At 48.8% G+C, this 15,229-nt stretch overlaps 7 protein-coding genes across 7 annotated transcripts; 2 read left to right on the plus strand and 5 right to left on the minus strand.

The window, feature by feature from the left end:
- Positions 1-14: 14 nt before the first annotated feature.
- Bathy04g04360 (unknown protein) lies at positions 15-818 on the minus strand (the record flags this gene model as incomplete). Its single annotated transcript, XM_007513399.1, has 1 exon — positions 15-818. One exon carries the CDS (start codon positions 816-818, stop codon positions 15-17), a length of 804 nt encoding a protein of 267 aa, XP_007513461.1.
- Positions 819-1,119: 301 nt separating this feature from the next.
- Bathy04g04370 (Na+/H+ antiporter) lies at positions 1,120-3,657 on the minus strand (the record flags this gene model as incomplete). The annotated part of the gene is made up of 1 exon (XM_007513664.1): positions 1,120-3,657. The coding sequence occupies one exon, from the start codon at positions 3,655-3,657 to the stop codon at positions 1,120-1,122; it is 2,538 nt and encodes an 845-aa protein (XP_007513726.1).
- A 458-nt stretch (positions 3,658-4,115) lies between these two features.
- Bathy04g04380 lies at positions 4,116-5,705 on the plus strand (the record flags this gene model as incomplete). The annotated part of the gene is made up of 1 exon (XM_007513739.1): positions 4,116-5,705. One exon carries the CDS (start codon positions 4,116-4,118, stop codon positions 5,703-5,705), a length of 1,590 nt encoding a protein of 529 aa, XP_007513801.1.
- Positions 5,706-5,861: 156 nt separating this feature from the next.
- Bathy04g04390 (putative lycopene beta cyclase) lies at positions 5,862-10,643 on the minus strand (the record flags this gene model as incomplete). The annotated part of the gene is made up of 1 exon (XM_007513350.1): positions 5,862-10,643. One exon carries the CDS (start codon positions 10,641-10,643, stop codon positions 5,862-5,864), a length of 4,782 nt encoding a protein of 1,593 aa, XP_007513412.1.
- Positions 10,644-11,689: 1,046 nt separating this feature from the next.
- Bathy04g04400 (GTP-binding protein Era) lies at positions 11,690-12,835 on the minus strand (the record flags this gene model as incomplete). The annotated part of the gene is made up of 1 exon (XM_007513613.1): positions 11,690-12,835. One exon carries the CDS (start codon positions 12,833-12,835, stop codon positions 11,690-11,692), a length of 1,146 nt encoding a protein of 381 aa, XP_007513675.1.
- Positions 12,836-12,891: 56 nt separating this feature from the next.
- On the plus strand, positions 12,892-13,779 carry Bathy04g04410 (unknown protein; the record flags this gene model as incomplete). The annotated part of the gene is made up of 1 exon (XM_007513457.1): positions 12,892-13,779. One exon carries the CDS (start codon positions 12,892-12,894, stop codon positions 13,777-13,779), a length of 888 nt encoding a protein of 295 aa, XP_007513519.1.
- Positions 13,780-14,093: 314 nt separating this feature from the next.
- Positions 14,094-14,832, minus strand: Bathy04g04420 (predicted protein; the record flags this gene model as incomplete). The annotated part of the gene is made up of 2 exons (XM_007513428.1): positions 14,094-14,510; positions 14,800-14,832. The coding sequence occupies 2 exons, from the start codon at positions 14,830-14,832 to the stop codon at positions 14,094-14,096; spliced, it is 450 nt and encodes a 149-aa protein (XP_007513490.1).
- Positions 14,833-15,229: the final 397 nt, after the last annotated feature.

Genomic DNA, 15,229 nt, shown 5'->3' on the forward strand with positions numbered 1-15,229 from the left:
CTATTCACGCGCACTCATCTAAAACACGCCTCTAAAACTCGCTTCGCGCCTTTTGGTTTCGTCGCAAACAGCGCCAACGCCGCGAACCACGCGCTGAAACTCACGAAAAACGACAAGACGAACAACCACGCGCACGCGAAACACGCCACTCTCAGCGCCAACGGGTCTCTCCCGCTCGCAATCGACGCGATCGTTTCCAACCGGTCCGCTATGGTTTCTAAAACAATCACACCGTATGCGCTCATCCGAGGCACCACGACATCTTCCTCCTCCTTGTTCTTCTTCTTCTTCTTCTTCTCCTTCGTATTCCTCCTCCTCTCGAGACTCGCCCTTCGCCTCGCTCGCAAAGACGCCCGGACGAACACCGCGCACGTCGCCAACACGACGTAGTTTGGATACAGAATGAAAAACACCATCATCGCTCGAACGAGAATGCCTTTCACCCACACTCGTTTAGCTCCTTCTTTCGCGTCAGAAGAAGAAGCTAAAGAAGATTCCTCCTCCTCGTCCTCCTCGTTTTTGGTCCATTTTTGTATCTCTCTCCAAAGCAACCCTTCCAAGAGGAATCGAATTTCCTCTTGAAACGGCTCCAAACCGTACCCGCACAACCGTTTCACGCTCGGGTTGATCGATATCCACGCTAAGATTAAGTGTTCCGCGCGAGACGGTGGTGGTAGATCAGCGGTGCGATCGTTTTCGTCCTCCTCGTTTTGTTCTCGTCGAGACGATGATTTCTTTCCCCGCGGCGTTCGGGAAACATCACTTTTACCGCCACGAATGGCAAAGGAAGAGAGGACGGACGTCGACGCGTTCGACATTACGGCGACGACGAAGAATACTCACTGTTGTCTTCGAGAATTAAGGCGTTTGTTTCTTCTTCTTCTTCTTCTTCTTCTTAGTAGTATTACGTGGTATTGATACGTATTAAATGTCGTTTCCTGACACGAGTTACGAGGAGAAAAATGTGAAGGCGGACGAGCGGGAGGATGTTTATTATGTACGCGTTGTTCTCTCTCTCTCTTAACATTCTTCTCCTATGTTATCTAATTTAAAACCTCTAAAGTATTATTATAGTTGCTATATTATTGCGCGAGCAGCGTGAGTATGGTTTTGATGTCATCAGTAAAAAGTCTCCTCGGCGGCGGCGGCGAGTGAGACGCTAATCTCTTTACGATGATGATGATGTGGCGTAACGTTCTCGCCGAGCTTCTCTCGCTCGTATTTCCGCGATAACCGCAAAGATTCCTCGATGGTCGATGAGTTCAGAGAGGTTTCTCGGTCGTGCGCGCCAAACTTGTCAAAGTTTAGAGTGCCTCGGATATCCTCCGCGGTGACCTCTTTTCGGCGAGTGCTGGGAGGGGAGTTGGAACGCTTCTTGTTGCCCCCATGATGATGATGATGTTGTTGATGTTGTTGTTGTTGTTGTTGTTGTATTTGTTCGCCAAGTAAAGGTTTGCGTTCGCCGGATTCTGCGTTGAACTTGTTCATCGTTCGCCCGGAAAAGTCGCTCGCGGAGAGGTCTCTCTGCGCGGCAGTCACCGCGGCGGCTGCGGAGATGGACGACTTTCCTTTGCGCACTCTTGACGGCGTGTTCGGGTGCGAACCGTTACCGTTACCGTTGTTGTTGTTATTATTCGCGGTACTCGTCGATGATCGTAACATTCGATTCGGCGACGAAGGAGGTTCTGACATTAACCATGGTTGAATGTATTTGGCGTCAAACTTTTCCAAAGCGTGGTAGGAAGAAGAGCGATGGCGCAAAGGTTCGTCCGGTTTGTTATTCTTCCCACTCGATGGATGCAAGGATTCCACGTTTGGAATGTCGTTGTCGTCGTCGTCGTCACCACCCTTATCACCACTGTTCAAATTTCCGCTCTCCTCCTTGGTAACACTATTTTTTCCGTCTTCGTCGGCGGAACCGAATCCGAGACACTGCATCACCGGTCGCATAAACGCGCCTTGCAAAATGACTGTCACCAACACCAAAAACGTCGTCGCCGTGAGCATAGCGCCACCAACCGCGCCAAACTCTGCTGCCGCCTTCACGCTCAGCGCGTACGCGACTGCTCCTCTCAAGCCGCAAAACACCAACATATGCTGCGTGTTGCCTTGAATGTACCCGGTGGCGTTTGATTTTCTCGACGTTATGTTCAACATGTACGACAACGGATAGACGCACATGACTCGACTGACTACGACGACGACTAAGGCGACGAGACCGGTGGTAATGTACGCGAACGACGCGCGATACATACTCGCGCCCATGTAAATGAACACAAACGTCTCCGCAACGTACGCGAGGACTTTGAACAAGCACATGGACACCATCCTCGGCGCGCGTTCTAAATTTTGCCTGGTATATCTCCCCATAACAATCCCGCAAAACAGAACCGATACGATCCCACTCATTTCCATCGATTCGCTAATCGAATACGCTAAATATGGAAACAAAAATACCAGCGCGGTATCAAACACCCACCCGTCTTCGTGCTCGCTCGTGACAGAAACGTATTTAATCAACAACGCGGACCCCATGCCGACGACGATACCTACGGTCATACTCGTCCCGAAAGTCAGGACGAAACCTTTGATAGATTCGAAAATCAAATCTTTCAGCTCCATCTCTTGCGCGTAATCGGATTTCAGTCGAGTCAACGTGATTTGCTTCGAAAACATCTCGAACAAAACGATGCAAACGGCATCGTTCAGCACCGATTCGCCTAAAATCATCGCGTTCAAATCCGGATCCACGTTCCCGATGTCGTTGAAGACGGATAAAACGGTCACGGGATCCGTCGACGTGATTAAACTACCGAATAACAACGCAGAAATCGGATCCCACGCGTAAGACAAACCTAAACTCCCGCACAAGTACATCAACCCGCCGACGATGAACGTGTTCATGAAGGATCCCAAAAACGCAAACGTCGCGATGGCGTCTGCGTTCCCGAAATACGTCCCCGGATGTAAAGTATACCCAGCCTCAAACACCACGGGAGGTAACAAAACGAGAAAGAAAAACTTCACGTCGAAAAACATCCAATCTACAAACTGGATGATTCTCGATTTATCTTCCACCGCGACTTGCGCGCTCAAATCCGTCCTCGCCTGGTACGTAATCACGCCCAACACGATCCCCAACATCAACGCCGCCCCGGACGCGTGTACCCACTTCGATTTCAACTGTCTCAACGCGATCGACACGATAATCATAAACACAATCATCATAATCATCACGCCCATGCTCAACGCCGCGGTCGCTTCCCCGGATTCAAAATCTTCCACCGAAACTCTCTTCTTATTCGCGATGACTCTCTGCGTCACGTTCAAGACGATATCTTTCAACTCTTCGTTCGTTTGGTCTCTTTGTTGTTGCTTTTCGTTGTTATTAGTATTCGTGAACATTGCCGTTATTCCTCCCGGTGCGATCATCGGGCTCGTGCTGCTGCTGCTCGATGCTGATGATGTCATCATCCGCTCCGCGAGCGCGTCTTTATGTTGTTGTTGTTGTTGTTGGGGGTAATGCCTTCCAGCGGAATCATAATAATACCGCGACGATACCGACGACGACGACCCATCTCCTCCTCTTCCTCTCGTTTGTTTCGTGAGATCGTACGGCGACGTGTATTCTCTCTCCGCTTGATCCGAGTTCCCCATCTTCTTTCGTATTGGTCGTAGTCTTTCAATGAAATGTCTTCAACCTCGTATATAGCCGCGGCAGCCTTCAAATTTTGTGTCGGGAATTTTCTCTCTTTTGTCCTCAACAAAAGAAAAAGAAGAAGACAAAGGAACAAAAAGAAGAACACACAACAACAAAGGGTCCTCTCTCTCTCTGTTTGTGTGTGTCTGTGTGTTTCGGTTCTCTTTTATTACTCTCAGAGCGCTGTTTTCTCTCTCTCTTGCTCTTTTCTTTGCCGCTTTCGAGTAAAAATCTGATGAGACAAATTTTTGTGTTTAGGGTCTCAATACAACACCCTAAATAAAATACAGCAAATGCTTGTAACACCAAACGAAGAAGCATTTTTCCGCAGAAATTCTCCGCTAAAACAGAGACAGAGGTATCGCGCACAGACAGAGGTCGCGAAGAGCAGTCAAATAAAGTCATTTTGACGATAATGACTGGAGCACGTGATGGTGGTGGTAATATTGGGTCCCAAAAGTCGACTTTGGAAACCGCGGCGACAAATAGAATGGAAAAAGATGTCCAATCTCTGATGAGCTTAAAACCGTTCGCGCGTTTCCTGTTGCAATACGTCAAAGACGGAGGCGATATCAACGTCGACTCTGATTCTTCCGACAAAAATAACGTTCCGTCGGAGATGCGCTTGATTTTGGAACAATTGAAACCGCTCATCGAAACCATGTCTAGAGATGATTTGATGCTCTTGCTCGAAAAAGCCGCGAGTGGGTTGTACGAGGACGATTTGCTGATGCACTTGGCCACAGACGGCGAGAAAGAAGAAGAAGGAGAAGTCGTCGAGGAGAGAGCAGATTTAGATTTAGAGGAAATAATGGGAACACTCAAACCTGGGTACGTGGTAAAAACGAAAGATGCGAGAGGGAGGAAAGTTTTGGTGAACGTGTGCGGGGCGAAGGAAGTGCCGAAACCGGCGCGATGGAGGATAACGGAAGAGGAGGAGGAGGAGGAGGGAGGCGACGATCATGAAATAAATGACTTGGAAAAGACGCACCGGTTCCCGTTGGCGTGTAGCGATAAGAGGGTGGATATCGACCGCAACGGGAACGCGTGCGACGTGTACGACGTGGCGTTTAACGACGAGGTTGTCGAAGTCGCCGCCAAGGCGATGTTTGACATCGCGACGAGAGAGGCGAAACTGAGAGATACGTTGGCGACGGTATGCGTGGAAGTTGTTTCGAAAAAGTGCACCACGGGAGGAGGAGAAGGAAACGCGTTGGATCCAAGGTTTACGTTGCCGAAGCGAGCGTTTGCGGGAGCGTCGCTTCCGCCGCCGATGCGCGTGAAGAAATTTTTATCCTCTTCTTTGACGCGTTCGCAGCTGCGACAACAACACGCGAGACGAAGAATCGTCGAAATAAACACGACAAGTAATAATAATAACGCAACAGAAGGGGCGACGCCCATGTCACCACTCTCGACGACGAGAAGACAACATCATCGAATGGAACAAACGTCCTCCGAAGACGAAGACGAAGAAGAAGGCGGCTTCGCCTTTCGCCTATCGCCGGAAAGAAAAAAGAAACGAAAGCAAAGCCAACTGAAAAACGTCACCACCATCGCGAATGCCGCGGCCGCTGATACCGCCGCGGCGACGACATCAGCGACGAAAAAACTGAGGGTGAAAATAGAAACGTCCTATCCGGACAAACCGTTGACGACGTTCGCGACGGTGAAATTGACCTTCGATTCCGAACAAAGTTTAGACCGCGCAAAATTAAACGTGTGCAGTCGAGAGTCGACGCTGCGCGTCTCGTTCGACGACGACCACCACAGCAAAGAAGGAGAAGATGACGAAAAAGAGGACCTTCGTCGCGGGGAAAAATCGACGCAACATCAAACGGAGTTTCCGTTCTTCATCGACGTGGAAAAGATTCGCGAGATTGAAGTCGAGGAGTTGCCGAGAGGAGAGAAAGAAGGGGAGATGGGAGACACCAGCGGCAGCGACACGAGTGGGAGAGATCCTTTGACGGTGATGCTGAAGATACCGTTCATTTTGATCAAGTAAAGGCACACGCGCCCGCGAAATTCTCTTTTTAGCAGAATAGTTAAAACATTGTTGTAACAACAAACATCGCAAAAAGAAGACATTTAACAGAATGAGGACGTTACACGCAAGCTTAAAATTACCATTTATATTAACACAGTAGTCATCTAGAAAATATTAGAAGAAATCCAACGGCCCTTTACCAGTCGCTCCTTGGAAGCAAAAGATGGAAAACGCCAACATGGCCAATCTGCAGTGCTGAATTTCAATCGCTTTTAAAATCCTCACTTCCTCTTCGCTTTGGTTCGCGGCTAAACCGAGCGGGTCGAACAATCGTCCGCCGGGATACAACTTATCCAAAGTGCTAAACCGTTCGATTTCAAACTTCCCGGTGCGCAACATCTCCGCAACGAACATCAACGGCAAATGAATAATCGGTAACCAAAAGAGACCCCACGGGATTTCCGAACCCATGTACGTGAGCTGCCATCCGTCGGCAACGTCGTGGATGATCTTCGTAGACCACCAGTGTTGATCGGTACCTTCGCCGTATAAACCAAACTTGAAGAGAAACTCTGGAAGTAAAACGCCGATAGCGGCGAGCATCGCCCATCTGCCGTTGATTAACTCGCGCTCGCGGAATTTCAACAAGTCGGATTGCGCGCCGAACTTTAGCGGATCAAAGCCGATATCGCCGGGTAAACCACCGGTCAAATGCGGTGGAACGATGACGTTCTCGCCGGGTAAGTTGATGATAGATTTCGGGAGAAACTTGATTCGATCGTTCCCGTACAAATCGGCTTCAGACAAGCCGGTGTTTTTGACGACCGTTTTGACCATGGATTGCGAGCCGTTGGACCAATACTCGGTCGTTTGACTTTCCCTGGTTACCATTGGCGAGGCCGAGGCGGCCATGCTGCTGTTGCTATTATTACTGTTATTACTAGAGCCGTTGCCGGAAGATGATGATGAAGAACCAACCTTCCACCAATCACGTCCGGAAAATCCAGGCGTCATGCCTTGCTCTAAACTCTGTTGAAATTCTCTCATCATGATGTTCGTGTTTCGATCTTGCGGCGGGATGTTCCGGTCCAACAAATTGATGCCATCGGCCGTTTGTAACGACTTTGGTTTCCCATCTTTTTCCTCCAAACCAGCGACGTCGATTTCTAACATTTCCAAAATCGGTCGCGTGTACGATGTGAACAAACGAACTCCGGACCCGCCTTCGGTGACTAAATGCGCCAAAAGCAAGCCCCGCAAATCGTTGTTTCCTTGGAAAAACATCATCATCGCGAATTGCAACAGTTGAACGGAGTTCAACTTACTCGCTAAGAAACCTCGGTTAAATTCAATCGGTAACCCGAAGAACGTGCCAAAGAAGTTTCGCATTTGCTCGATGCGCAAGGAAATTAAAAGTTCCATGCCGAATTGGTAAAAGCCAATTTGTCGTCTTCGTTCGTAGCCCCACAAACGGTCCCAGGCTGCGTGAGAAATTTCCGAGTAATCCTTCGTTTCTTTCGCTTTTTGGAACCCTTCATAAATAGCCTCAGCCACTCCCGGAGCTTCTCCGAGCGATTTCGTGATGGAATAGCCGCTGGCTGGATTGACCATCCCCGCCGCGGCGCCGTACGCCAACGTGCGCTGAGGCGACACCGGAGGCGTACCGCCCAATGGAATCCACGACGCTTCTTCTTCGATGATTTTCTCTTGGTCGACTTCAACACCCATTCGCGTTAAGCGCCTGTACAATCGTCTTTTCAACTCGTCGAAAGGAATTTGCACTCGCGCGACTAAACACGTCTCTTCCACAAATACCGTGTTTTCGTCCACGGGTAAGACGTATAAGAAACTCGGCACTCTCCAACTCCCGTCCTCTTTTCGGCTGTTTCGCATTTCACCTTTTAACTCCGGGTCAGCTTGGCGAAAATCCATAAACACGGCTTTGTTCTTCTCCCAAGGATGGTTCGGGATGGTCACTTCGATCCCGTACGCGGTTTGCCATCCCGGCGGCGGGCCGGATTCATACCTCAACATCTCGCGATTATGACCGGTCGAACAGACGACTAAATCGGAAAAGACTTCAAAGTCTTTCTCGAAATCATCGTTGGCGACGCCGGCCAAATCGACATCAGTGGACCCTTCACCGTAATTGCCTCTCGAGGACGCGTCCGTTTTCAAAAATCGTCCGCGAATCTCCGACGGTTTCTCTTCGCTAGAAGAGAAGTGTTGTACGCGATCGACGATACCGGGGAGGTACTTCACGCCGGATTTTTTACACTCAGACAACAGATGTTCGCGCAATCGCCTTCTGCACACTTGTCCATACGGTCGACCTAAACTTCGTCCACTTTCTGGGTCGCTATCGTCGTACCAGACTAAAGTGTCTTCATATTTGTGAAGCAAAGTGTGTTCTAAACCAATCGCTTTGAACTCGTCCAACCAGACGCCGTAGTTGTTCACGAACGGCGCGTCCGGGGCGACGACGCCGACGGATAAGCCCTTCTTTGCAGTTTCAGCGGCGATGGCTAACCCAGCAGGACCAGCGCCTATGATTAAGCAATCCACTTTCTCGCCGGTTTTTAAAACGTCCAAGACGTTCACGATGGGTTGTTGGTCCGGGAAGACTTTGCGCTGTTGAAACGCGATCCACTCGCGGTCGTCTTTGTAGCTCTCAATCTTCACTTCCGGGTAGACTTGATTACTGCTATTCGTACTATCAGACGTGTAAGATAACTCGCCCTGCAACAGCTTTTCGAAATCTAACGGCGACTTCAAGATTGGTTTCTCCGTCGGGTTGGCCTTCTCGTAGACGCCTTCGCCCGAGACGCCGTCGATGTCGTCGTCGTCGTCCTCTTCCTCCTTCTCCTCTTTCTCCTCCTCGTCCTCATCCATGCTCACATCGTCTTTCGTCGGCAGCGTTTCACTGAAGTTCATTTTTGCTTTCTTCGGCGTCGGAATGCCCCCGTAGCCAGGTAAGGTTGGCGGCATCTTCTTCGGCGTCGTGTTGATTTCTAGAAACGCGCCTCCCCATCGGCTAGAATCGAATTTGTTTTGCGCGCTGGCAAAGTTTGCAAAGAAACTCCCCATGAATGGCAACGCGGACGTGACAAACGTGTACCGCATGTAGTTGTTGAAGGAAGCGAACAACGCGATACCTAAAGAGAGTAAACCGGTAGGCCCGATGTTCCAACTGAGAAAGCCACCCCAAACGTCTCTGGGTAAGTTGAAGAACGTTTTGAAAAATTGACGCGTGCCTTTGATATCCAACTCCATCAACGTTTCCATGCCGAAACACATGAACGTTCGAACGCGCAAATCTTCTTCCGTCCAAACTTTCTTCCAAATGTCTTCCGATGCTGATTTTGCTGAGAATAAAGTGGAATCGCTCGCGGGAATGGATTCGTCGACTAAATCTGCGGCGTCCATGCCGGATTTGCCCGCTCTCAACGCCTCGAAAATCGCGTCTACTAAAACGTTCGCCGAACGCATGGTTTTAGCCACCATAAATCCGGTGCTCGGATGAACCATCCCTGCAGTTCCGCCAATTCCTAACGTCCGTTGCGGAAACGCCGGCAACACGCCGCCCATTGGAATCAAACAGTACTCCTCCTCCTCCACTCTGGTCACTTTCACGCCTAATCGTTCCAAGCGCTGTTTCAACTTTACTTTCAAATCGTCAAACTCCAACCCAGGTCTGGCGACTAAACTGGTTTCTTCTAAAAACACTTGCGTGTTGGAAAACGGCATGGCGTATAAAAACGTCGGTAAGATATCATTCACCGATTTATACGCGTCGTCCAAATGGTCGTCTCGCCAATCCATAAACAACATCGTATCCAACGGAAACGGGTGCGATTCGACGTCGCAAACAATGCCAAACGCGGCTTGGTACCCGGGCGTAAACTCTCGCTCAAAGTCCACTAACTTTCTCGCGTGTCCGGTGGCGTCTAAAACCATTTTCGCAAACACCACGGACCCATCCGATAACGTCACTTCGGAAACGTCGTCCTCGTCGTGTTTGACCGATTTCACGTTTTGCGTCCCAAATTCTACTTTATTTTCCATCGCTCTATAAATCAGTTTCGATTTCAGTTTCGCTCTGTCCACTTGCGCGTACGCGCGGTCTAAAAACTTCCCAGTCTGCCGGTCGTTCTCCTCGGGAGTGTCCGCGTCGCCAAAAATAACCTGCGCTCTCGGCCAACTCGCTCGATAACAGTCCTCGAATCCCAAGGCTTGGAACTCGTCGCACCAGACGCCGTAATTGTTCCTCCATCCAGCTAACGGTTTCGGATCAATCAGCGCTACTTTCAAACCTTTCTCAGATGCTTGCGTGCTGGTATACAACCCAGCCGGTCCGCACCCGACGATTAACAAATCGTACGCCGTCTCTTTCCTCTCGCCTCTCGACAACTTCGGCAACGTCTTCGGCAACGGCTCGCACTGGCCAACCGTAGGACTCATCGGGTTGTACGGTTTGTTATTCACCCATCGCTCGTGTGGACGCTCCGTCGGTTCCGGAATGATCGCGTCTATGTGGTTTTTCGGGATGGATTCTTTTCTATTCTTTGATGTTACCGTTGTTGTTTTATCTGCTTTGATTTCCTCAATCGTCTTTGTCGACGCATCGTCGCTCTTTTTTACCTCCTCCTCCTCCCCGTCGTCCCCCGAAGCGGAAGCGGCCGAACAACGAGAAGAAGAAGAAGCAGAGGAACAACACGCGCCTCCTCTCCGTCTCATCCCAGACGCAAAAACGCCGTTAAAGCTACCACTTTTGCAATTCGACGAGAAAAAGAAACGCTCGCTCTTCTCCGCTTTGCTCTTCTTTTTCACGACGAGTGAAGATGATGATTTTGACGAGAATACGAATCGCTTTTTCGTTCCTCTTTTCGAAGAAGAAGAAGACAAAAGCGACGACGCGTTACAACCACTCGCTCTTCTCGCCATCGTCGTCGCCATCGTGGTCTTCTTTAGTAGAGTCTTCTTCTTCAAAAATGAATTGAATGAAGTGATTGATAAAATTTTATCCGAATAAAGAAGAGAGACTTCGAAAGAGGAGCGGACAAAAAAGATCTCAAAAATAAAAAAAAAAGACAAGAGCAAAAGACGAGAGCGAAAAAGAAAAGGAGAGATTTTTTCGAGAGATTTTATTAATAAATAAAGACGATTTCAGAGAGACATTTTTGATCTAAAAATACACGAGACGACAAACCCCTATTTTTACTACTCTAATAAAAGGAACAGAAAACATTTTCATCTTCGCGCGGGCACTTTGCGATTGATCCTCCGACGAAACGAACGACTCGTAAGCGCGATGCGTTTTTCTTCTTCTTCTTTGTCTTCTTCTTCTTCTTCGCGAGAACAGAAGCTGATGGGGTGGTGCTCTCGAAAATGGGAATTCATCCTCGAGGAGAAGAGCGATGGTAAAATTTTGCCGCGCTCTTCTTCTTCTTCTTCTTCTTCTTCCGATGAAAAGGACGATGGTTTCGGGGCTGCTGCTCCTAAAAAAGCAAAAGTGGTAGTGCCGCTGGCGTACAGAACGCCGACGAGACGGTTTCGAGGACTTTTATGCGTCGGTCGGTCGGAGGAGAACGAAGAGAGAGGAGACGCTGCCGAAGCCGCTTCGCGACGACGAGGTAAACGACGACGTCGGAAGAGACGAACGACTGCGGCGTCTAAATCATCTTCCTCTTCTTCCGTGGTCTTCTCGGCGGACCGCGGCGATGACGACGAGAGCGACGACGAGAGCGACGACGGCGAGAACGACGAAATGTACCACTACCAAAATCGTCGCGAATCTACGAATCTCGCCGCGGTTGTTGAAAAATATAAAACATTTCTCGAATCGAAGAACATGCGAATTCCGCGTTGGCTCTTTCAATGATCATCTGCGCATCTATTGCTCTACGTGTTGTGTACACGACAAGTACCCAGAGCAGATACCCCAATCAAACTACTACCTAAGTATATTACGGCTATCGTTATTATTCTTACTATTCTTATTATTATTCTCGAAAATCCGGGTTACTCGTCTTATTCGGATCTTCCAAACCAAACTCCGTCAACGACTTATCGTTCGATCGCCACCCCGGTTTCGATTTCACCTTCATCTCTAAAAACACTCCTCTCTCTAAAAACACTTCGATATCTTTCCTCGCTTCCGTGCTCAACTTTTTCATCGCCGCGCCGTCTTCGCCGACGACGATACCAACCTGCGATTGCCTCTCGACGTAAATCGTCGCCCGAATCAAATCCTTCGCCGGCGGTTTCCTCTCCTTCAACTCCTCCACCCAAACCGACGAGCAGTACGGCACCTCTTGCGAATACAGCTCGAATATCTTCTCGCGAATGATTTCCGCCACGAAGAACCGCTCCGGGTGTTCCGATAAATACTCCTTGGAAAAATAAGACGGTCCAACCGGTAACTTCCCCTTCGCCCATTGAACGACTTCTTTCACGCCGGTATCGTTCAAGGCTGAAATCGGAATCACCTCTGAAACACCCTCAACTTGCCTAAAATACTTCATCAACTCCTTAATCCTTTGCACGTCTTTAATCCTATCGCACTTATTCACGCACACCGCCGTCGGTACCTTCCCGATCACGTCTACATCCAACAAGTTCTCAAAATCTTTCTCCGCGGTCTCTTTCGCGTCCCCATCTATAACGATGATCAAACAATCCGCCGTTTTCACCGAAGATCGCACCGATTTCAACATCGTCTCGTCCAGCTTATTAAACGCGGATCGCATCACCCCAGGTGTATCCAACAGCACCATCTGCGATTCTTCGTCGCTCAGAACGCCTAAAATCCGGTGTCTGGTCGTTTGCGGTTTCTTCGTCACGATGGAAAGTTTTGTGCCTAAGATTTTGTTCAATAAAGTCGATTTCCCGGCGTTTGGACGTCCGACGATGGCGACGTAGCCGGATGTATGCGTCTCCGTTTCTTTCGGTAACAAGTCGCCGCCGATGTATGGTAACACTTCCGGCGGCGGTTCGTCGTCCTCCTCGTCATCGTCCTCCTCTTTTGCGCTCGAAACGACCGCAACACGTCCTCGTCGAACGGTTTTGCGCCTCTTTAAACGGATTTTCGATGCGGAGGAGCGCGTGTGTTGAAGTTGCGCGCGAGAAACGGTCTCAAAAGCGCGCATGATTTCTGCAGAATTTTCGTCCAATTTCCCCTAGAAAAAGTGTCTCACGGAAGATAATGACGACGACAGAAGAGCGAAAATGCGCCGAAGATGAAGAAGAGAACAAAGACGAAGAGGACGAAGAGGAAGCGGTCCAATCCATCCCAGAGCTCGAACAAGCTCTGCGTGAATACGCGGAACAGATGGAAGATATCGACCAATTAGACGACGGCGAGGAGAAAGAAGAGATGAAACGAGAGTTAAAGGAAGTCATCGAGTTAACCAGAGAGGTCTTGAAAGAACGCGCGACGGAGGAAAAAGAAGAAGAGGAGAGAAAGAAGCAAACGACGACGATGAAAATGAAAGAAGAAGAAGAACACGAAGCGATTGAGAAAGAGTTGGAGGATTTGGAGAATTTGCGTCAAACGGAAGAGGAAGAGGCAGAGAAGAGGAAGCGAGAGGAAGAGGAGAAGAAGTGGAAGGTTTTGAAACGACCTTCAAACGGAGAAGACGAGGAAAGAATAGAAACAACAACAAAAGGAGGACGAACTAGAAAAGAAAACGGTGACGAGGAGGAGGACGGCGGTAACAATAAGCCGCCGCCGAAAAATCTGCTCTACCGCGGCGCCGACGATAAACCGACGTACGACGAGGAAGGGAATTTAATCGTCCCGAAGAGGCTTCAAATACAAGACGACGACGATAAAGTCACCAGAGATCGAAAGAGGAAACAGTTGCAAACGTTTAAGTATAAGCAGAAACAAAAAGCAGACGTGAGCGAACACGCGAAACGGGCGAGCAGTTGGAACGATTTCAAGACGAAGAAAGCGGGCAAGAAGAAGCGCTTGGATAACATGAGCAGTGGGGTGTTTAAGAAGAAATCGATGTTTAGCGGTGTCGGAGAGGGCGAGAGAGAGGTATCTAAGCTGACGGTGCCGAAAAAACACCGGTTTCATTCCTCTTAGAAGAAGAGTTTTGTATTCATAGCTTTCGCTCGCGTCCTCAGATTTTCAAACTAAAATACTCAAAATTGTTGATATTACACACACTTTATATAACTCGGATCTCTCGCCTCTCTTTCTCTCTCTCTTCGAAAACACGCACACACACACACACATCTGTTCTATTATTACGTCGTTTTACTTAAATATAACAGAAAGGAGGGGTGCATATTCTCTCCGTCTTTTTCTCTCTCGCCAAATCTTTCCTTTTTATCGCGCGCTTCTCTTTGTGCTACTTCTCTCCATCTTCTTGTCTCTCAAATTCGTTGTATGCTATATCAGAGCGTCGCGTATTTCCTCGTCCACTCCCTCGCCAAATCCTCGTACCTCGGTCGATCCGTCTTGTAAATGTGCGCGATTTCCGGCACTAAAGGATCGTCCGGGTTCGGATCGCACAGCAGCGAACAAATAGACAACAAAACCTTCGAAATCGTCAACGCCGGCGACCACTGCTCTTTCAAAATGTCCAAACAAATGCTCCCGTGCGAGTTCACGTTCGGATGGTACACTTTTGTCTTGAAATTCACCTTGGGAGGTTTGAACGGGTAATCCGGAGGGAAGTGGATCGCGACGAAGAAGAGACCGCCTTGGTAAGGACTATCCGCTGGGCCAATGATGGTGGCGTCCCAGTGGAAAATATCGTCCTCGGACCGTGGACCGGCCGAGCAAGAGGTTGGCGGATCTTTTTGTAAATCCTGTAATGTGCGTTTTCGTTATGCATAGCGAGAGGAGGAAAATCGCGTTGTTGTTGTTCGTGGTCAGCGTCATGATGCGTCTTCTCGTCTTCTCGTTGATGAAATTTGTCTCTCTCGAGAAGGAACCGACGACGAACGGACGAAGAAAGAAAAGAAGCGAAAAGAAGAAAAATGTCTGCACGCGCGAAATCAAAAGAAAAAACACCGACGCGACCGCCAAAGTCTCTCAATTCCGGGAAAGAAACTTGGTCGAATGCTATCTGTACTCAAAACGAGTGCGAAAACGTACCACGAGCTCTTTGGTGATTCGTTTCGAAGCCATTTTAATGTGTTTCTCTCTCTGCTATTTTTTTCTGTCTAGATGATGATGACGAACGTTTTTTACAGTTGTAATCTCGCTTCTCCTTCTCGTCGTCTGTCTCGCGAAGAGTATTCGCTCTGGTTGTAAACGTCTTCGAAGAGAAGTCGTTTCGTTTCGCGCGAACTTTTTTTAAAAAGTCGCGTTTCTCTTTGTCGCTTCGTCTTTGCAAAGTGCGTCTGTTTGTGCGCGTTACTAGGCGAAGAGTCAATGCTTTCTTTTTGTGTGGAGGCAAAAGAGGAGGAAAAAGAGAGACAAAAAACAAAACAAAACCAAAAATACACGAAACAACAAGGAAAAGCGCTCGTACTAAAATTTTATCGCGCAATCAATCAATCAATCAAAGATCATCGTATAACTA

This window comes from Bathycoccus prasinos (assembly GCF_002220235.1).
Source record: "Bathycoccus prasinos genomic : Chromosome_4".
NCBI classification, from domain to species: Eukaryota; Viridiplantae; Chlorophyta; class Mamiellophyceae; order Mamiellales; family Bathycoccaceae; genus Bathycoccus; species Bathycoccus prasinos.